General features: G+C 36.0%; 1 protein-coding gene across 3 annotated transcripts in view; it reads left to right on the top strand.

Moving 5' to 3' along the window:
• Window positions 1-23894, top strand: part of Pls3 (plastin 3) — a 92178-nt gene that overhangs the window by 49887 nt on the left and 18397 nt on the right. For all 3 annotated transcript variants that reach the window (XM_058571664.1, XM_046420841.2, XM_058571665.1), the window contains exons 2-5: window positions 1621-1701; window positions 14501-14664; window positions 21248-21377; window positions 22069-22201. In XM_058571664.1, coding sequence (XP_058427647.1) covers window positions 1629-1701; window positions 14501-14664; window positions 21248-21377; window positions 22069-22201 — 500 coding nt within the window. In that variant the 5' untranslated portion in view covers window positions 1621-1628. The remainder of the gene's footprint in view (window positions 1-1620; window positions 1702-14500; window positions 14665-21247; window positions 21378-22068; window positions 22202-23894) is intronic.

Raw genomic sequence — 23894 nt, forward strand, 5'->3', positions numbered from 1 at the left:
AAGTATTAAACGGTATATTTACCCTTCCCTAATTAGCTTGGCCTTTTTGGCTTTTTTTAACATTATTTTAGTTGTAGATGGACACAGTGCCTTTATTTTATTTGTTTAATTTTTTATGTGGTGCTGGGGATCGAACCCAGTGCCTCACACTCGCTAGGCAAGCACTCTACCACTGAGCCACAACCCAGGCCCCTTATTGGCTTTTTCTTGGAGCTTCCATGTCTTCGTATAATGTAGATTATTATACTTTTCATTAAATTATTCCTGACTCAAACTGCCTAAGCTGGAAAGGACCTTTAGAAATAGACAAGCCATGAGTTTTAGATTTTGTCACTTTCAAACTTTGTGAGCCATTATTCTGCATGATATGATTCATGAACATGGATAGTAATTTTGTATTGAAAACCCAATTGCTAGCCAGACAGGAGGATCACAAGTTCAAGGCCAATCTGGACAACTTAGGGAACCCCTTTCTCAAAAAAATTTAAAAGGGTTGCGGATGTAACTCAATGCTTGCCTAACATGTGAGGCCCTAGTGGGTTCCATCCCCAGTTCTGCAGAAGAAAAAATAAATAAACAGAAAGGTAGGGGGGACCCAAAGCACAAAAAGTGGTGGCAACATGTAACTATTTTCTTTTTCCTTTGTTCAAAATTGTTGATAGGTTTGTATTTGGAGATTATCCATTATGATCTAGACCATCTTGTTACAGGATTAAGCAAACGCTTTCTGTAAAGGTTCATCATTGTAAATATTTTATATCAGGAGGAAAAATCAAGGACATTAAATATTTTTACAAATTTTTACTGAGAAACTTAAAAATTCTATTCTGGAGGCTGAAGTAGGAGGATCACAAGTTTGAGGCCAGCTTTGGCAATTTAGGAAGAACCTGTCTCAAAAAGAACTGAGGATATAATTCAGTGGTAGAGCACCCCTGGGTTTAATCTCCACCACTACCAAAAAAAAAAAAATGTGTATATTGCTATATACTTGTGATTTCTATATCAAAACCAAAAATATTTGTTTTAATTGATTTCCTCTTGACCCTTCTTTTAATAGTGTGACTGATAGATGTCAGTATGCTATTCGAAAATTTGTGTTTTCAGTGAATGGATGTGAAAGTGGCCTAAAAGTGACATTTTATATGAATCATTGGTCAAATGATTTTGACCTTAGGCTTTGGCACTATAAGCAAGAATTTATATTATGTATCTATTTCCTGTTGTGGGGTACCTTGGCCCTTCCTTACAGGCTTTGAATGTAGTTTAAGCTGTTGTCCTTAAATGGAAGATTCAGGGCTGGGTGTGTAGGTCAGTCATACAGCTCTTGCCCAGTGTCGACCAGGCCCTGGGTTTGATTTCTAGCACTACAAGGGGGGCGGGGGAGAAGGAAGAATCGGAATATTTTTTTCTGAATAATTTTCAGTAAATGAAGACTTATCATTACTTTGTTTTCTTTTTTATGGTTATAGCTACAAATATGGTAACCTAACTGGATCCTGCAAACCTTTAGTAGCTTGCAATTCTCTTTAGATTATCTTTTAAATGAGAATTTAGCAAAAATGCTTATAGTATATTCCTCACAAACTTTTAAAGTCTGAAACCTTTTTGGTTCCTCTTTAGATCTTTAAATGGATGAGATGGCTACCACTCAGATTTCCAAAGATGAACTTGATGAACTCAAAGAGGCATTTGCAAAAGTCGGTGAGTATTTTTTTATAGTATAACTATAGGTAAGCAATCTTTTTTTGATCTCAGTCAAAATTATTTCTCTAAAATATTAAACAAATGATGAATTAATTATAAGCCTTGTAGCAAGATAGTTAAAACAGGTAGATAAAGTTTTGGAAGCTTCACTTAAAAATGTATTATCTTTAACTATATCTAGTATATTATGTGGTCAATGATTTTGAACCCCATCATTAAATGGGGGCTGCTGTGGTTCCTGACATTTTTATGATGCATGTTGTTATTATTGTACTTTGGGTGTCATGTTTTTCTAAGGAGAGAATTTGGATTTTTCACCACATTCTTTGTTTTTCTTCTTCTGTAGTAGGATGGAATACAGGGCTGCTGTACCCACTGAACTATATCCCCAGCCCTTTTTATTTTTTTATTTTGAGACTGGATCTCACAGAGTTGCTGAGGCTGTCCCCAAATTTATAACCCTCCTGCCTCAGCTTCCCCAGTTACTGGGATTACAGTTGTGCTCCACTACACCTGGCTCTTGCACCATATTCTTAAAGGGATATGTGAACCTTGAAAATATTAAATGGTATTTTTACCTTTCCCTAATTAGCTTGGCCTTATTGGCTTTTTCTTGGATCTTCCATGTCTTTGCACAATGTAAATTGTTGTACTTTTCATTAAATTAGAGCATGAGAGCTCAGAGTGTAGCTCAGTGGTAGAGCACATGCTTAGCATGTCCAGCATTGCTCTGTGTATGTGTGTGTGTGTGTGTGTATACATATATATATAAAGATGGGGAGGCATAGCATGCCATTGGTTTTTCTTTTGAGATCATATAACATGTCTTATAATTGAGCAGCTATGGAAGAAGTATACAGTTATTTACATTCCAGATTTCAATGTTTGGGTCAAGTCTATGGAAGATAAAAAGGACAGTGTAAGAACTATTGATGTATATGTACCCTCATGAGTCAACATGTACTTAGAGAGGTGGGCTATCACTGTTTGGTGTCTTCCAGTCTAAGGGATATAAAGTTCGATTATAATGATTTTTTAATTTAAGTCAGAATTTATTCTTAGAGCTGTGCAGAAAATCCCATCAATGATAAGGAAGAATACATCCCTATAGAATACATTTTTATTTCCATATATTTATCATTGACATTTTCTATCAAGTCATTTAATTGTAACAGCATGCATTGGGAAGAATAATAACCCCCAGCCAGAGTGCATATGCATAATCCCATCAGAATTATAATTAGGAAAACATCAATGGTCCTGAATCTAACTCAATTTTGTATGTGTACATTAAAAAAACCCAGTAAATTAACTTGCCATATAGATATCATTTACTGTAAGAAGAGTACTACCTAGTCTAATATTAGATTGATTATGAAAAACAGCAAATGAGTTCTTGACTACACGATGGGTCCTTCCCCATTTTTTTCTATGTTGTTATTCTTTCCAAATAATCTTATCATCATTGTTTTAGGAATGCCATTTCCTGTGTACCTCCCATTTTATTTATATTAATCTTTCAGTGTTGGGGACAGCTTAATTTGTTTCATTATGAATAGAATCTTGGGGTAGAAACATGTGCTTTACTAATGTTGTAATTGTTTAATCTTCAGTGCCTGGCCTACCCAGATAATTTTTTGTTGCTGAATATAGGTCTTGTCTTAAGATGCAACATCACGGAAATATTTTGTATACAATGTTTCTTAAAATTTAAAGCTAACTCAGCAGGGCACGGTGACCCATGCCTGTAATCCCAGTGGCTCAGGAGGCTGAGGCAGGTGGATCATGAGTTCAAGGCCAGGATCAGAATACTTTTATCATTAAAAGAGCTTAATTGCCCCTTAGGGGTATAATGATATAAAGAGAGTTGACCAGTTATCTCCATGGAAGAACTAGGCTTAAATGGTAGTGAGAGATCAATTAGAGGTTTGACTGCAAAAAAAAAAAAGATTTCTATGAAACTATTAAGCAGAATTTGGGGTAGGCAAATAGCTTCTCAAAGGCAAGTCTTACTGAAATCCCTACCAGGCATACATTCCTATGTACAGACTTACTTACATATATGCTAGAAATAAGAATTTTGGAGTCCAAACTTTCTGCCTGTTCTGAAAATTACTCTCTTATATTCTCCTCTTGGTATCTAGCACAGTGCTGCACACATTAGGTTCTTAATAAATATTTAATTAATTGAATCCCAAGGAATTATACAGTCTTTTGATGTACTGGGATTTTGTCAATATTGACTTTACATTCAAAGGGACTTTATTAGGAAGATTTTAATTACAGTGGAATTTTTTTATTAAAGGTTTCAACCATTATACTGTAAAACATAAAATTTATATATTTTTTTCAGTATAATAAAGGCTTGTTTATAGTCTGTCCTTGAGAAACTCATTAAAAGGCCAAGCTGATTTTTTTTAATTTTCCTTTAAAATCTTTATAGTTTTTAGTTGTCATTAGTTACAGAGCCCACAGGCGATTGTTAACGGTGGAAATTTATTTTTTCATTCGAGGAAGCTTTATTTTTAAAATAGTCTCTATAACTTACTTTCTTCTCGAGGACGATTGTTTCCTAGTTGGGCATGGGGGGGGGGGTAGGGAGTACTACATTGTCTCAGTTCAATTGTGACAAAATATGGAAATCATTATATGATTTTCCCCATCTATTAACAATAATGGTCTTGATTGTCTCCTTAGAAATTCAGCAAAATCATAGTGTGTGGAGAAAATCTCTGTAATTACCACTAATCACAGGTTTTGTTCAATCAATTAATAGTGCTTTGAAACTCTTTACTAGCAATAAATTGAGTATTAGGATTTAAAGTTCTCCTTTTCACTCACTTTCTGCACCTGCTTAGTTTCAAACTCTAATCTCATATAATTATTACCATTTTCTCAACAATTGTTTCCAGCTTCCCACTGGGATAGTAGAAATCTTAGCTCTCATTTTTTTCTACTTCATAATATTTCTGTTTTAATTTAAATGCTCCTATCCTTCATGATCTTTCTAGAGGAATAAATAAACATTTTCAGAACACTTAGGAAGTATTTCACCAGCTAGAAAATGTCTTTTACTTTCTGGCTTCAATCTTGCTATGGAAACTGTGGTCATTTGGATTATTACTGGACCCAAAGACAAATTCAGATGACAGAAATCTTTTTAGTTTTGCTTTAATCCTGCAAACACTTCCTTTTAAATCTGACGTTTTTACCCTCTCCGAATCACTTAACTGAACTTTTTTTAAACATAAAATTCAGCACTTTTGAAATACAAGAATAATGGGGTTTCTTAAGTGACTAGGAATAGTGTGGGTGTATTCCTTTGAGGTTGCCCACCAAACTAAGTCAAAAACTTTTGGTTGTGGTGATTCTAGCCAGACCATATTTTTTTTCTCTCATCCCAGGAAGTTGAGTTGTTTCCAGTTACTTCATATTCTCTAGTATATAAAAACCACATCAGATGATGCCACAAAAAAAAATATGGCAGTTTAGTCAAATTTACTTTTACTACTGAATAAAATGATACAAGTGCACATTTGTTTAATTATGTCTTAAAGAATAAATAAACTAACTATGCTCTTTACCATGCCATGTGTCATTCCATTATCCCTGCGATATTAGAAGTGGATATATTGGTTCTGGGATTGTGGCTCAGAGGTAGAGCACTTGCCTAGCATGCATGAGTCACTGGGTTCGATCCTCAGCACCACATAAAAAAAATAAAGATGTGTCCACCTATAACTAAAAAATAAATATTTTAAAAAAAAGAAGTGGATATTTTGGCATAGCCTGAAAAACATGGATTGACAGTGTGGAAGATAGTAGGAGTACACACAGGTGGGGGAACACAGTCGGTGTATGTGTAGGTAGTTTTCCTTTTTATGTTTTGGTGGTACCAGGGATTGAACCCAGGACCTTGCACATGCTAGACAAGAACTCTCCCACAGAATTACACCCCCAAAATACCAACCTGTGTAGGTATTTTTAAAGTGGGAGACAGGCAGCAGGTAAAAAATAATGGCCATGCTGCTAGAACATTTGTAGGAAAGGATTGTTGAACAACTTTTTTTATTTCTTTTGGTGGTATTGAGGATTGAACCTAGAGGTTCTCTACCACTGGGCTACATACATTCCCAGACTTTTTTTTATTTTGAAGCAGACTCTTGATAAATTTCAGAGGCTGGCCTCAAACTTAATCGTCTTGTCTCAGCCTCCCAAGTAGCTGGGATTACAGGACTGTGCCACCACACCTGGCTAATACCATTTTTGATTGCCTGGTCTTAGCCCTCTAAACTTGTCCATTCTTCAGCTGTACTTTTGGGGATCTGCTATTAAACTCTAATGTAGCAGGCTCTAATATACCCTTAGCTGAGACTCATTAAACCATCTCTTAGATTTGTTGGAGTAAGCTACCTCAAAAGGTATAAACTGTTAAAGACCAACCCCATTTTTAGCTAGACATCTGGAGATCTTTAGCAGCTGCCTTTTCCAAAGTTTTAATGCCTAATGAAAGTTTGACTTAACTGCTTAGATCTTAGGATGGAATATAATCTAAATTCTTCTGTACAAGTCTTTTGGCCAAGTCTTTTAAATCAATATTTTGTGAACTTTCATGGACATTCAAGATTGTATTTATGCCTGTGTGAATCCATTGTTCAAAATTCAGATTCCTATTGTCATTTTTTTTTTGCAAAAAATTTGTAGAATACATTGGTTAGAATAAATGGAACTTCAAAAAGTCACTGAAATTTCATTTATTTTTTGCGTGTTGTATTATTCCGTGTATTAAATTGAACATTTAAACCTAACTTTTTGGAAAAGATGTACATCTGCACTTGATTGATTTTCTTCTTTAAGTCCTAATGAGCGCTGTCCCGAGTGGGTTAATAAAGAGGCCACATGTGTGTTGCAGATGACGGCACACAATATTCGACCTCTTTATAAAGAACGACACCAGATTTAGACAGCTTCAAGGACGGTTAAAGCAATATACATATACACATTCACACACTCAACCTGAGGGTCAAAGGAAGCCCTCATCTTTCTTGCTGATGAATTTATAAGACAAAGTAGCACCCCAAAAGATGCATTTGAAGTGATAGATTGCAGAACATACCACCTGGGCAAGGACAGTGTAAAACAGCAGCTAAAATCAAAACCACTTGAATTCTGGCTCAGCTTTCTCCAGACAAGTACTTAAAATAGCTTAAATAACAGGATGCAAGGGGAGGGAAAACATTTCCTTTTAAGGATATCCATTTTTGGTGTGATTCAAACTTCTGCAGGAACATGGCTGTATAATAAGTTTATTTACTTTGAGGTTACTTGTAGGGGGAGTATCGGGGGAGGTAACTGGCATTTAAAATAATACTTGCTAAAGGAGAATAATGAGGTTTCCTTTAAAACAAAATGCAGATGTGAACCTACATGTGTCATTTGAGAAAAAGAGAATTCCTTATAACAAATAGTTGATTCTTTTCTGATGAACCCAGTAGCCAAGATGAAAGATGGGCCTGTCTGGTGCAGTATTGGGAGCCTCTCAATGATAACAGTTTTTGTTTTTTTTAAGTATAGTGGGATTGTTTTGTGTTTTTAAAAAGTCAGTTTATTAAAAGTGAGCTCTCTGTTTTTTGCCAGAACTTTGTTAAGTGGTTAGGTGGTATTTCTTTGTTCCTGCTGTTTAATGTCTACCCATATTAGCCATGTTTTCTAAACTAAAAAGTTGAGACATATGTTGGCAGAAACATTGAGACTGCTGCAGATAATATAAGCTGTATGATAATTCATATCTGCTTTATTAGCTGGTTGAAAATGTAATGCTGGAATAGACAAGTCTTACTCACAGCCTTTTCAACCCTATGCTAATGTATAGTTACAAGAAGTGGCAAATGAACCAAAAAGGGGTTCCAGAATATCAGCAGCTTTAAAGAGAATATAAAAGGCTACCATCGTGCCTGGTGGTTATGATTTTAGTTTCCAGGGGTTAAAACTGCTTTCTTCAATCTAGATCTGTATTTTCTGGGTCCTTTTATTATTAAATTCTCATGTTTATGTCAAAACTCAGAATAGGAAAAATTCACCATCATAGGTTTGAACTCCTGATTAATAATATCACTGATGAGATGGATGCTTTCTAAATGTCATTATGCTACCTCATTTTCTGGCCTCCCAAAGCTCATTAGGTCGCTGATACTGCTTTAAAAATGTGTTTCTGTTTTTGTTTGGGAATTGGAAATAAAATTAGCATAAAACTCTAAAAATAATAGCATGCTGTTTTGTCTTTCAAGTACTTTACCAGCTGGGAGATTTTGTAAAATTAATTGCTAGTCACTGTTTTAGGCTCCCTCTGCTTTCTTATTGAAATTGAAATTATTTTCTTCAAAATATATGATTTAGGAGCTCTGAGAAAGGCTTGATAGAATTTGCTGGTGCTAACACCAAAATGCCTTTGATCACAGGAGGTAATAGAAGCTGGATTACCATCTGCTGATAAAATATAGGAAAATAGCAGAGTAGGGAGAACTTTCAAGAGATGACACATGTCCTCATCTCAGAAAACATAAAGATCTCTTAAATAAGCCAAAATTTTTACATGGAGTTTGAAGCTATTGTTTCAAGTAAGACCCAGGGGTTCTGTCTGATTCTGTATCTTGGGTGTCCAGCTTAGTGCCTACAAGAGAGTAGGTACTCGGTGTACCTTGGGGGGTAACTCAAGCACACATGGTACTTCTTTCTTTCTTTTCTTTTGAGAGGGGGGTCTTGCTATGTTGCCCAGGCTGGCTTCCAACCCCTGGGCTCCATCTATCCTCCTGCCTCAGCCTCCCCAGTAGCTGGAACTACAGGCACAACCACCACACCTGGCTAATGGTATTTCATACTAAAGCCAGGACAGGTTTCCACATTTGGAAAGAGACCTGACCTGAGAGCCAATGCTGCTTGTCTACTTCGGCCCTCCTTAGTGGGTGTGTTCACTTAGGAAACCAAATTACAGATCTGAAGGCCACTGGGTGGGGACAGGATTAGAACAAAGGGAATGAGATTGAATGTTATTTAAGGGATATTTCTGTCAAGTTTTGGTTTCCTGATGAATTGCCATTCAGGCTTTCTAGTGCTATTTCAGTATTTTTGACATTTTAGTTTCGTTTTGTTTTTAAATGCTCATCTAGGATTACAGCATTCTTTCTCTGCTTCATGACTGAGAATCAGGGATTCCACAAACATTTTTTCCCATTGCTTACTGTATGCAAGCCACTGTGATATGTATTGTGATAGGAGATTAAAAAAAAAGATTTAAGAGTATCTTTATCAAGAGATATTCAGCCTAATAAGGAAGATTGTCATGTAATGACAAATTATTCCTGCAACTCCCTTTCAAGTTTTCCTGTCCCTTACTAAAAGCATCTATTATTACTACCCTTACTTTGAAATGGAGTTTCCACATGTGGTTATTTTATGTTGGTTACATTTTGGGTGGCTACTTCCTGGCATCTTTTAATCACATCAGTGAGCTGTCTTGTAATTAATGCTCAACAGAGGTTATTGCAGAGAGCGTTCATGTAAGCAGTAGTTCTCCCTTTTACCCAAATCTCTATTTCCACCTAATAGAAATAAACCACCAGATGGACTCTCAGGGCCTTGGTTAGTTTCATATAACTTTGAATCCATAGTAGTTTTCCAATATTTAGCTTAAAATTTCTCTACCTTTCCACTTCAAGTATACCAAAAGAACAACTATCCAGTACCTATTATTTGTTAGGTCTAAAATGGAATCAATAACAAAAGATTATATTATGCTCAGATAGACCAGTTCAGAAGTCAAAGAAAAGGAAAATACATTTTCCATCAAAAATCATTAAAGAGCCAGGCTTGGTGGCACATACCTGTGACTCATAACTGAGGCTGAGACAGGAGTGCAAGTTTGAGGCCAGCCTCAGAAACTTAGCAAGACCTTGTCTCAAAATATTTTAAAAAGAGGAGATGTGGCTCAGTGGTAAAGCGCCTCTGGGTTCAATCCCTAGTACCATGGAGTGGGGAACTATTTAAAGTGGACAAAATTTTAATAAAGATATTATAAAATGAAAAATGAAAGAATGTTATATTCAGGTAATGAGGTATAATCATAATTTGAATGTTAATCACTCTATATCTGTTTTTAACATACATTATTATTCTCTTATTTTCAAAGTTATGTATGTGGTGGTAGGAGGTTGTGAAATCCCGTGTATTCTGATTTAGAATCCGTGAGAGCCCAAAAGGACCTTTTAGAGGTTGTTTCATCCAAGTCACTCCTTTTGGGTTTTTTTTTTTTTTTTTTTTTTTTTTTGTACCCGGGATTGAACTCAGGGGCACTGGACCACTGAGCCACATCCCCAGCCCTATTTTGTATTTTATTAAGAGACAGGGTTGGGGCTGGGGATGTGGCTCAAGTGGTAGCACGCTCGTCTGGCATGCGTGCGGCCCGGGTTCGATCCTCAGCACCACATACAAACAAAGATGTTGTGTCCGCCGAAAACTAAAAAATAAATATTAAACTAGCTCTCTCTCTCTCTCTCTCTCTCTCTCTTTCTCTCTTTAAAAAAAAAAAAGAGACAGGGTCTCACTGAGTTGCTTAGTGCCTCACTTTTGCTGAGGCTAACTTTTTAAACCTCCTGTCTTAGTCTCCTGAACCCCAAATCACTGGAGAAGTAACTTGTACAAATTAGTAGCCAAGTTGAAATTAGATTCCATTGTATATCCTTCAACTATGCTGTGTACCTTTCATATGTCACACTTAGTCCCTATTACTGAGCTCCATGTTAATTTTATAAGGAAAATGGAGAAACAGATTGGTATACAAACAAACGGGAGCAGGTGTGTTTAAACTCGGTACTTTAATATGTAAAGAGTTGCTCAGATTCTGCCACAGTGCCATGTGGGTTGCTTCCTTCTTTTTAGCAACTGCACATGTTGTTGCCGGTTTGATTTCTAAATATAAACAGTTTATGTGTAGAAGTGAAGACTTTGATATATGACTTTTTGTAAATTCAAAGCAAAGAAAGTGAAGATAAGCCATAGCAAAATTAAGTGCTTTACCTTGAAGGAAATTTTAGTGATTTTTTTCACAAATGTTGAGTAGTGTATGAATGCTGTTTTTAAAGTACAGATATTTTCCTTTGGGGGGCATATCTGGTATTGAACTTAGGGGCACTCCACTGCTGAGCTACATCCTCAGCCCTATATTGTTTTACTTAAAGACAGGGTCTCACTGAGTTGCTTAGCACCTCGCTTTTGCTGAGGCTGAGTTGAACTCGTGATCCTCCTTCCTCAGCCTCCTGAGCTACTATGATTATAGGTGTGCACCACTGCACCCAGCCAGATATTTTCTTTCTTTCTTTTTTTTATTTTTTTAGTTGTCAATGGACCTTTATTTATTTATTTAATTTTTTTGAGCTAGAGAGAGAATTTTAATATTTATTTTTCGGTTTTTCGGCGAACACAACTTCTTTGTTTTTTTGTATGTGGTGCTGAGGATCGAACCCGGGCTGCACGCATGCCAGGCGAGCGCGCTACCACTTGAGCCATATCCCCAGCCCCCTTTATTTATTTATATGCAGTGCTGAGAATCAAACACAGTGCCAAGCAAGTACTCTAGTACTGAGCTACAACTCCAGCCCCAGATATTTTCACTGATAGATTTGTAAATGTATTAATTAGTGTTTTAAGACTATTTGACTCTAAGGGATAGGATATGCAGCACTCAGTGGTAGAGTTCTTGCTTCCCATATATGAAGCCCTGGGGTTCATTCCCAACACTGCTCCCACACCAATATATTTATTTACTTATTTAACTCTAGAAATGTATTGCAATAAAATTAAAGATAGCTGAGCATGGAGACCCATACCTGTAATCTCAACAACTCAGGAGGCTGAGGCAGGAGGATTGCAAGTTCAAAGCCAGCCTCAGCAACTTAGGGAGGCCCTAAGCAATTCAGTGAGACCCTGTCTCTAAATAAAATATAAAAAGGGCTGGGGGTAAGGTTCAGTGGTTAATGCCTCTGGGTTCAATCCACAGTACACCCCCCCCCCAAAAAAAAAAAGAAAAAGAGAAAAACTAAAGATCTAAAGATAGAATTTCATCAGCCTTTGGGCTTGGAATATAGTTCAGTGGTAAAGTGTTTGTCTAGCCTTCAACATGCCCTGGGTTTAATCTCCAGCACTGCAAAATAAATAAATAAATAAATAAATAAAATGATTAGTCAACATTCAAAGTATTGGTGAAAGGGTTTCATATAGGATATTTGATATTTTAATAATTAACAAAAGTTAGCTAATAAGATTGTGCTTATATCACCCTAGAAAAAAGTCTTAAAATATGTGCTATGGCCTAAAATAATTTGCATAATCCTGCTTCCTGATCTGATCTCTTGATTTCCCTCTTACCCACTCTGCTCTCTCCCTGCAGTTCCCAAAATACACCAGATGCACCTTTTCTTTCTTTCTTTCTTTTCTTTCTGTTTTTTTTGTTGTTGTTGTTTTGTTTTGTTTTGTTAATAGACCCTTATTTTATTTATTTGTTTGTTTGTTTGTTTGTTTATATGTGATGCTGAGAGCCAAATGGTACATGCTAGGCAAGTGCTGTACCACTGCCCTACAACCCCAGCCCACCAGGTGTATTTATGTATCTGAGTTTGCATTTGCAATTTCTTCTACCAGTGCTCTCTTCCCTCAAATATTCATGATTTGCTCCTTTACCTCCTGCAAGTCTGTATTCAGATATAATCTCATAAAAGTAGTTTTCCTTGACCATTCTATCTAAGTGCATACACACACCCTCGCCAAAGTCACTCTAACCCAGGCTTACTTGATGACATCAGTACTCTCTGGGAATTGAACCCAGAAACTTTCACATACTTAGGAAAGTGCTCTACCACTGAGCTACATCCCAGCCCTACTGTTTACATTTTGAGCTTCATAATTCTTTGTTGAACAGTTGTAGGGGGGAATAATGTGCATTGTAGCATGTTTAACAGTAGTATCTCTAGCCTCTATCCACTAGATGCCAAAAATGTCTCCAGACCAGCATGGGCTTTGGTGCACCTGAACAATCCCGAACAGCTGAGAGAGGATTGCAAGTTCAAGTCCAGCCTGGGCAGCATAGTGAGACCCTATCTCAGAATAAAAGTAAAAAAGCTGAGGTATAGCTCAGTAGTAGAGCACCCCTGGATTCAATTGCAGTACTACCAAAAAAAAAAAAAGTCTCTGGACATTTCTTGAATGTCTCTTCAGGGCCAAAATAACAGCCCCTGGTCTAACCCCTGATAGCCTGCTTTATTTACTTTATATTTTTAGCACTTATATTGGTATTTTACTATATATAGTATTTTATAGTCATATTGCCTGTTAAGTGTTGTTTATTAATTGTCATTAGAATATGAGCTGCTTGAGTGCAAGATATTCTTTTGTTGGCTATAGTATCCTCAGTCCCAAAACAGTACCTAGTAATGTATCAAATAAAGTTACCTATTCACAATACATTTCTTTGAATGCTATTGTGGTAATCTTGTGTCATTTCTGAATGCTGTTGTGGTAATCTTGTCATTTCTCTATTCAGGTTATTTGTTTCTGTTATAATTTAACTTAAATATTTGATACCACAGGTGAAAGTCAAAATTTATTCACTAAAAAATATACCCAAGTGATTACAGCCCTTAGGACATTAGCCCTCTTTCTCTTTTTCTTATGTTTTTTTTTTTTTTTTCCAGTGTTGGGGATGGAACCAGGGCCTTGTGCATGCTAGGCAAGCACTCTACCACTGAGCTATATCCTTAGCCCAGCACTCTTTTTCAATAAACCAACTTTTGATTATTGTCCATGTTTTTCTTTCTCCTTTTGAAGAGTTTCAGAATAAGCATCATTCAGTGAGCACTTCAATACATATTCTGTTAAAACTGAAGTAGCACAAAGATAAAAAGTTTATTTATCAAATCATAATAAACATCTGCTTTACTTAGCACTGCATTTAGTTTTATGAATTCTATATTTGGCTTGGATTAATTTTTGTTTACATTAACTCTTTTTTAAAAATTGATATTTGTTTTATTTCAGGTATGCTTTAAAATAGAATCAGTGCTGCTAGGTGCAGTGGCACACACTTGGACGCTGAGGCAGGAGATCACGAGTCAAAGCCAGCCTCAGCAACTTAGCGAGACCCTGTATCAAAATAAAATATTAAAAGGCCTGGGGATATAGCTCCATGGTTAAGTTTCCCTGGGTTTAATTGCTGGTACCAAAAAAATAGAATCAGTGCTAATCCATAAAACTTCTTTTAGACTAATGAAAGAATAGAAATGTAAAACTAAATAGTTATAGTAGGAATTGTTTAATACCACAGTATGGCAATGTTTTGTTGGTATATAATGTATTGTTTTTTTAAAGTCCTCTTAGTTTTGTGATTTAATAATAATAGTATTATTAACTAATCATACTTTAATTATGGATTTTTTTTTTGGAGGGGGGATGCTAGAGATTGAACCCAGGGCCTTGTACATGCTAGGCAAGCACTATAGCAACTGAGCTGTGTCCCTAGCTTTAGGGGTGCCATTTGTAAGTAGAATTTCTCGAACAGTTTAAAATACAAGGTAGCATGATATAAAACCTTACTCATTCTATTAAAATTTACATCTCCCTTTCAAACATCAAACATCCTTAGGTTACAAGCAATTAGAAAATATGCTTATGAACTGAGCCAAAAAGTTGGAAATACTTAGTTTATTTCTCCTATTGTTTTTTTTTTTCCTTGCCTGTCCCTTTTACAAAGATCTCAACAGCAATGGATTCATTTGTGACTATGAACTCCATGAGCTTTTCAAGGAAGCTAATATGCCATTGCCGGGATATAAAGTAAGAGAAATTATTCAAAAACTCATGCTGGATGGTGACAGGAATAAAGATGGGAAGATAAGTTTTGATGAATTTGTTTATGTAAGTATGTGAAAATCCACAATTATTAAAAGTAGTGATTGTTGCTTTGTCTAGTAGGATCTTATAATTGATATTAAGTTGTTAAATATATCATGTGGTACTCTTACAACTAATAATATTTCTGTCATCCTGCCCATTAAATTCAGTTAGTTCTTTCAGCAACCAGAATCTCTTGACAAAAGAATTGAGAAGAACACTGACAGGAACCAAGATGCAACACAATGCTCAATGTGGAAGGTGAACAGTCTCCATTGGGACATCATTACAGGGCATCTTTCGAGGTGCTAAATGACATCCTTTAAGTGTTCTTTCTTTCTCTTGTGGTGAACAGTGTGCTCCACAATTTTAATGATATACCCTGACTCACAGTCTTAGAAGCTTCCTGAGCTAAACTTTCTGATTAAAAAGATGTTTTCAACTCCTGTGGTGGTGGTATTTAACTGTACCATTTTCTCTAGGGCAATCATTTTGATAATTAAAAGTTAGAAGCATATCTTTTTAGTCGTTGGAAGAGGCATGTAAAATTTTTGTTTTCTTCTCTAGTATCATCATATGCTCTTCAAGGTTAGGGGTTGATCTTATGATTCTCCTCATCCAACCCCAAGCAATTAGGTTGGTGTTCCCTGACTGGGGCTTGGAGAGTCTCTATATGGTTCTTTATTGAGGCCTAACTTTTTTAGCTGCTAACAATTGAGGTCTCGATTTTCTAGACTTATGCCATTTTCAGTCTAGATTTATTGAGGAATTATTTGAGATATACATTAAAGAATACTTATTGCTTCTTGTTTCAATTAAGAACATACTTCAGATTTTATGGATTTATTTATTATTAAAGACTGAATATGACTACATTGGGGGGGTACTGGGGATTGAACTCAGGGGCACTCAACCACTGAGCCATATCCCCAGCCCTTTTTTTGTATTTTATTTAAAGACAGGGTCTCACTGAGTTGTTTAGTGCCTCGCTTTTTGCTGAGGCTGGCTTTGAACTTGTGATCCTCCTGTCTGGGCCTTCCGAGCTGCTGGGCTTACCAGGTGTGCGCCTCTGTGCCCAACTTAACTACATCTTTTTTTTTTTTTTTTTTTTGTACTGGGGAATAAATTCAGGGGCACTTAGCCACTGAGCCACATCCCCAACTCTTTTTGTATTTTATTTAGAGACAGGGTCTCGCTGAGTTGCTTGGCACCTCGCTTTTGCTGAGGCTGGCTTTGAACTCACGATACTCTTGTCTCAGCCTCCCTAGCTGCTGGGATTATAGGCGTGCACCACCACACCAGCTTGACTACATTTTATTAGGCATTCTTTTCAATATATTGCATACTAGTCGTTAATGCCTAATATTTGTCACAAACTTCTTGGCACTTCCATCTTCCTTTTCCATGGTTCATTTTTGCCCAAAGACAGCTGAAATTATAACATAAACTCCCATCAGTCACCATTGCTCGCTATGGCAGGTAAAATTCTGATATTTCTCTCTAATTGGAATTAACTCCAGAGGTCAAGGAACAAATAACTAAGTAATGACCCTACTCTGCTGTTAGCATTTTGTGGGGGTGTTGCTATTTTTAAAATGCAGACTCATGTTATAATGATAATGATACAGTTCTTGCCATTTTTCTTTTGAAATCCTGATTTCCTCCCACCGTTTTTGTCTCCAGTTATGGCCAAAGCCTTTGTTTTGAATTCTATGTTCAATAGTAAGTTGCAGTTGATTTGCAATTTGAGCACTTGCATGCCTTCTGTATAACTTGCTCTCCTTGTAACTGCATGTTTAATTGTGAATTTAAAGCACCTCAGAGCAGTAGTTAACTATGATTACTTATTTTAGGCACAGTTTACGGCTCAGAAGCTTTTAATCTGCTAAGAATAGGCCTAAAACATTAGATTTGTATTATGCTAGTGATGTTAAGGATAAAATTGTGAAAGTTTCTGTGGGAAAAAAATGATCTTGGGGAAATTTTTAAATCTGTGTATTTTGAAACATTGTAGTTTCTACATGGCTTGTAGTGGCTTTTAAGCAATAAGGTAAGATTGTGGTCATACATTTTTTTAAAGGTTAAAGACAGGCATAATAATTTTGGTAACATCAGGGATTTTTTGAAAAACAAATATTAATAAGGATATTTTAAAATTAAGTTTTAGAATTAGAAGGAACTGAAATGTTTACACTCCTTAATTCTTCAAATTCGAACAAACATCAGTTCCTGAAAAATGAAGTGACTTGACCAGAATTACCCAGAGGACTAGGGGCTTTTTCTAGTATCTCTCTGCTCTTCAAGTAACTTGAAGTCTAAAGGGCAGTGAAGTTAACTGCCTGAAGTTTCAGAATGGTGCTATCATGACTGTACTGAAAGATGGGCATTGAACCAAATGTCTGTCCACTCCCATCTGCTCTGTCATCAATGGAACATCTTACAAATTGTCAAACAAAACATGAGTAAAGCTTAGTTATCCAAGAAACAGGGAGTAGGTTATTCCTGTCAGGTGTTAGCTTAAGGAAAGAGAAATAAACATGTTCTTGCATGTTGAATTTTTGGTTTTTGATTTGAATTGCAGCCACAAGGGTGTTAATTGTAAATCAAGTTATAAAATCAGTTTATATTAATTTTGGAGAAAAATATATGATCGGTGGAAGAAGACTCCCCAAATTATATGTAAATTTTAAATGAGAAAATTAAATTTAATTATCTGCTTTTATCTGCTTTTGTTTTTTCTAAGTATTTCAAAACTAAATTAGTAGAATTTTATACTTAGAAGATAATAGGACATTTTTTCCTTTAATTGTGAAAGGCTGGTATGGCAATAATTTCTCTGAGCAGAGATGACTGTATTCTCATTTTCACGGTGACACACTTGCTCTTGCATAATAACAATGAGTTGTTCACCTTTTTGAGAACTTTTACTAATAGTATGGACCTCACAGGATTAGATTGCTTAATATAAGTAAAGTGCTACCTAGTTGTTGAAGTGGTTATTTCTATTTTTTTTAATTTGTTTATTTGTTTGATTGTTTGTTTGTTTAGAGATAGTGTCTTGCTAGGTTATCCAAACTGGCCCAAACTCATGGGCTCAGGCAATCCTCCTGCCTCAGCCTCCCAAATAGCTCAGATTACAGGCCTATGCCACCATGTCTGGCTACTGTTTTCTTGCTGTTGTTGTTGTTTGTTTTTTTTAAGAAAAAGGTAGTATTCTTTTCCAAGTTCAGGGTTTAAAACAAATTTAAAAAAAATTCAAACCTGCTACTTTGGAAACAAGCCCCAAACCATGGAATATAGTCGATTTGGGGTTTTTTGTTGTTGTTTTATCTTTTTTTTCTAGGGGGGGGCAATTTTTCTGAAATCTTTCCTTCTTAAGTCATATGCCTCTAGATTGTTTTGGTTTGGCCACTATGCCTGTGCCAGGCTAATTTAGGGGTCAAAAGAAGCTAGCTAGTTGCTGAGGGTCTTTGAGAGGAAGGTGATAAAACAAGTTCCTTTGAGAGGAACAAGAAATAAAAATGTATAGAATGAGAGTAGATATTACTGCCTGATAGGATATACCAGGAGTTTGTTTACAGATGATAGCAGGGTCTTCCTCATGGAGGGAAAACAGCACAAAACAGTGAGCTCATTAGGATCACAATGGCAGCTTTGAAAAGATTCATTGAGAACACTCTAGCACAGTGATCAGCCTTGTACTATCTCTGATTTCTGAGATTTTTGTTAAGCCAAAGCTTGTACTCAAATAATTTTATCATCACTCCACACTCTTTACTAAACTAGAAAGGAAAATGCAGATTCTTATATAGTGAATCAATTTAAAAGATAAAGAAATTTTCAATTTTCTACCATTTAAAAAATTGTAAATCTAAGAAACAGAGGGAAATATTATGAAATTTAAAAATAGAGGTTAACTGAAATAATTTATTTAAAAATATTTGGAAAGTAGAGGCTGGGGGCATGTATATTCCTAGTAGAACACTTGCTTAGCATGCCTGAGGCCCTGGGTTCAAGAAAGGAAAGGCAGGCAGGCAGAGTAAAAAAGGAAGAAAAGTGAAGGTCATGAAACTTTTATAAGACAATTGAGAATTAACAACTTTAATTACAATTTTGCATGTCATTCTCAGTCATTAGGAGTTTTATTAGAGCTGTGAAAGTAATTGCATTAGGATATTGTACAATAGAGACATTCTTTTTTTGTTCTCATTTGAATTATTTTACTTTTCATAACAGTGAAATTTGGATTTATCATTCAAGTGAAATTGTGTTCATTGAAACAACCTAATTTTTACAAGTCAATGACACTTGAATCAAAAGCCCTCATAATAAGAAAAATGAACTTTTCATATCTCACTCTGAGACGGTAACATTTCTTTGTCATTGCAGTGAGAGATTTGTAGTATGTCAGATATGAAGAAATGCATACCAGTCAGATTTTAACTTATTTGACAATATTTTACTAAACAAAGTACAGTTCAGAATGAGGTTGACTAGTAAATAATTGTCTTTTCACTGAGCAGGTGCATTCTTATCAAAGAGGAAGTAGTGGGATCAAAATGCATTGCAGTTAAGGCTTTTGTTGTATAATATTTGGAAGTGGAAGATAAAACAAAAATGAAATTAAAATTGGACTGGCCAGGTGTGATGGTGCACGCTTATAATCCCAGTGGCTCAGGAGGCTGAAGCAGGAGGATCGCTAGTTCAAAGCCAGATTCAAAAACTTAGCAAAGCCCTAAGCAACTCAGAGTGACCCTGTCTCAAAATAATAAAGGGCTGGGGATGTACCTCAGTGGTCAAGCACCCCAGGGTTCTTTCCCCAGTATCAAAAAAAAAAAAAAAAAAACTGGACTAATCAGATAATAAATAAAATTTTTAATAATTTCAAATTACCTAGAGTGCATGATTCAAGTACCACATTGTTGATACTTAGCACAAAAGTCAGTATAATGGCCATAGAGGAGGAAGAGTGATTTTACTGATTGTATGCAATATTTAGAGTAGCTAATGTGTATGCATCTATGTGTATACATATATCCATTCTAAAATACCACCTCTAAAATTATAGGTGTAGCACAAAATTGCAGCTATGAGAATTGTGTAAGCTTGATTTTTTTTTTCAAGCTTATTGCTTATTAACTGTTTTCCTAAATAAAATTATGCTGTAGAGCCAAGGAAAGGCAGGATTTAAGAAAGGTGGTAGGAAAAGATGACTTTGTAATGGGGCTACTGACAAATACAGAAGCTTTTCTACTTTCACATGACAGAGAAATTTGGATTTATCATTCAAGTGAAATTGTGTTCATTGAAATAACCTAATTTTTACAAGTCAATGACACTTGAATCAAAAGCACTCATAATAAGAAAAATGAACTTTTTAAATGTCAAAAAGGCCACTTTCCCTAGGTGAAATAATTGCAAAAAGGGACCCCCTGGAAAGACAAGTCTACTTAAATAAGGGTTCTAAACAGCATTTTAATTTTTTATGTTTTTGTGCAGCTAGGGATCAAGACACCCAGAGCCTTATGTGTGCTAGGCCCTTGTGCTACCACTGAGCTGCACCCCAAGACTCACTAAGCATTTAAATTTTATGAAGTTGCTACATCTTGTTCCTCTTACTGGCAATGACCAAAAGCAAACTTGGGGTTAGGCTAATTCCAGTATTTAGGAAATATATGGACCTTTAGAATGTCTGTTCATTCAACCAAGTGGTTGTACCATGATGTAAAATTTGCTTTATTGCAACCTGCTTTTGTACAGTTAGAATGTATAAATTAACTTCATTAGTCAAGTTCTGACTGTGAAGAAAAGTTACACTCATAAATGCCCAAACAAGACAATCACTGAAAAGCCTCTATGTCTGTTCTCAATAGTCATCTATTATTGCCAGCTTATACATTTTTTCACCTTATTATTTTGTAACTTTCGATTGAACAAACTCTTACTGAGCTCCCCATTATACCACAAAATGTTTTTTTTTTTTGGTGGTGGGGGGGTGAGTCATAAATTTTTTTTATCTTAGTGTAGTGACGCACCTGTAATCCCAGAGACTCAGGAGGCTTAAGCTGGAGGATCACAAGTTCAAGGCCAGCCTGGACAACTATTAGTGAGACCCTGTCTCAAATTAAAAAACAAAGAATATCAGGAATGTAGCTCAGTGGTAGAGTATCCCTGGGTTTAATCCCCAGTGCCAAAAATAAATAAATAATAAACTTTTACCTTTCTTTGCACTAAAAATTGTAGTTAAAGAAGGGGGAATCCTTCAGCTTTTTCTGTCCAAGAACAGAACAGAGTCGTCCTTTTTCATAGAAACTTAACAGATTTACCTGTGCCTTTGAACCACACTAGTTTTTGGCTTCAAGTGGATTCAATGCATGGAGCACTTAGTGTTTTTTGACAATTGTGTTTAATTGGCTTTTGCGCTTCATCTTTAGCAGTAGTATTATACTTAATTAGCCTTGCAAAACTCAAATCAAGTTTTCTTTTTAACACTCATCACCTATGAAAAACACTCTAGGTGATCAAAATAATAAAAGAAGATAAGTGTGCTTCTTCTTGTACCTAATTTTAAATTCATATGGATGAAAAAAATTATTTTTATCAATAGATTTTCCAAGAGGTAAAAAGCAGTGATATTGCAAAAACCTTCCGCAAGGCAATCAACAGGAAAGAAGGGATTTGTGCTCTGGGAGGAACTTCAGAGTTGTCGAGCGAAGGAACACAACATTCTTACTCAGGTAATAATTTCACATGTGTTGGGTTAACACAGTGGACATCATGATGTCATCATGTAAGGAAGGGGCTCTAGAATACATATTCTCCTAATGTCTTTATTTTATTTCATTTTTATTTTTTTGTTCTTGTAAATAGCATGCCTTTTTTTTTTTTTTAATGTGGTGCTAAGAATCGAACTCAGTGCTTCACACATGCCAGACAAAGAAGTCTTTTGTGACATGTTTTGGGGCTTGGAACAGATAATTGTCATGAAGTCATGTTTTATTGTATGGCTTTCTAAGCTTGCAAGAGACATGATACAATACATGCAATGATAGGCTTTATTACAGTGGGATTCTACGGTGATATAAATGTGATTTTAAAAAGATTTTCATGGGGCTGGGTTTGTGGCTAAGAGGTAGAGCGCTCGCCTAGCACACGTGAGGCATTGGATTCGATCCTCAGCACCACAACTGAAAAATAAATATTTTTAAAAAAAAGATTTTTGTAACTAATTTCTCTAAGAGCTAATTAACCTGCTGTGTTCTTTTAGTTGATGTTGTGATTCCTAATGGCCACTATGTTGAGTCCAAGTATCTGAGTTTCCAAAGAGAATAAAGGCATGTTTGTGACGCACTAATTTTCAATACTACTGTATTTCAGGCTTTTGAGTCAAATAATGAACTAATTTCTTGTCATTTATCATAATTTTAGAGGAAGAAAAATACGCTTTTGTTAACTGGATAAACAAAGCTTTGGAAAATGATCCTGATTGCAGACACGTTATACCAATGAATCCAAATACTGATGACCTGTTCAAAGCTGTTGGTGACGGAATTGTGCTTTGGTAATATATTAGCTTGTTTTTGATCCAGATTTCAAAAACTAGCTTTTCACATCATTGATATATTTGTTTCTGAATGCTCAAAAGCTTTACCTCAAGAAATAAAGAAAAGGGGAAATTATCCTGGTTCTGCTATTTTTATTTCATCTCTAAGTCTGTCTCTAAATCTACAACTCAGAGATTGGAGACCTACCTCTTTATAGTGCAAAACTCTCAGCTTCCAGTTTCTTCTTCTCATCACTGAGCAAGCAGTACATTACAGCTGTGTTGAATTTAAGTATGTCAGTATCTATCTATTCTGAGATACCATTGCTTCCAGGTGTGGGGGGGCTACTCTTCAGTTCTCACTCTTCAATGACCTATTTCTGAAAAAATGCTTTTTTCACTGCAGCTGCCCTAGAGCCAACAGTATCTTGGTAGAAATGATAAAGATTATTAGCACTGCCCATTGCTGCCCCTATTTATAGAGGTAGTGTAGCACCATGGTTAAGAGTTTGTTCCATGGGGCTGGGGATATATCTCAGTTGGTAGAGTGCTTGCACAAGGCCCTGGGTTCAATACCCAGCACCACAAAAAAAAAAAAAAAAAGAGTGTGCTCCATAATCAATCCACCTGGGTTCATATCTGGGCCCTTGTCACTCAGTAGCTATGTAACTATGGTCCAGACAGTTGAGCCCTTTACATTTAAGTTTCCATCTATTATAATCTCCATATTATTATACAGGTTAAGTATCCCTAGTCCAAAACTCTGAAATACAAAACTGCTCCAGAATCCAAAACTCTTTGAGTGTAGACATGATGCCACAAATGGAAAACTTCACATCTAACCACTTGTGATGGGTCACCATCAAAACACAGATACACTAGAAATACTGTGTAAAATTACCTTCAGTCTTTGTGAATAAGGTGAATATGAGTCAAATAAATCCTGTGTTTAGACCTGAGTCCCATCCCCAGGATATCTCATTAGGTATATGCAAATATTCCCAAATCCAAAAAGATACAAGGTTCAAAACAATTCTGGTCCAAGCATTTTGGATAAGGAACACTCAACTTGTAGCTCACGGGGCTGTTGTGAGGTTAATTAAATTGCTACATATGCAGTGCTTAGTTATCATGCAATGCATATATTTCATATGACCGTCTAATAAATGTAAAATTTCTCTTTTTGTAAATAGGTCATTTTGGTTGTTTAACAGTTAAATTTTGCAAGGAAAGAAGCATGGTTTTCCAATGCAGAATAAAATTTATTAGGGCAGTATTATGAACAAAAGAAATGTTAGTCTAACTCTAAATTTTATCAAATGAGAAGATCCTTCCTGATACATCACAAAGTGTAGCCTAACCTTCCTTTCTCTCACCATTCTATTAGCAGCATCAAATACAGTGTCTGGATCATCATCAAGGCACTCAGTAAACATTTGGTGAATGACAGAATTTCAAGCTCAACTAATTTTGCTGCTTTGTGGATAAATGGCAGGCAGTATTTATTGATTGATTGATTGGTACCGGGTATTGAACTCAGGGGTACTTAACCACTGAGCCACATCCCTACCCCTTTTTATTTTTTTATTTTGAGACAAGGTCTCACTGAGTTGCCTAGCATCTCACTAAGTTGTTGAAGCTGGCTTTGAACTCAGGATCCTCCTGCCTCAGCCTCTTGAGCCGCTGGGATTACGGCATGCTCCACGATGCC

This window comes from Marmota monax, unplaced genomic scaffold (assembly GCF_021218885.2).
Source record: "Marmota monax isolate L192 unplaced genomic scaffold, Marmota_monax_Labrador192_F-V1.1 WCK01_AAM20220418_F8-fsc00050, whole genome shotgun sequence".
NCBI classification, from domain to species: Eukaryota; Metazoa; Chordata; class Mammalia; order Rodentia; family Sciuridae; genus Marmota; species Marmota monax.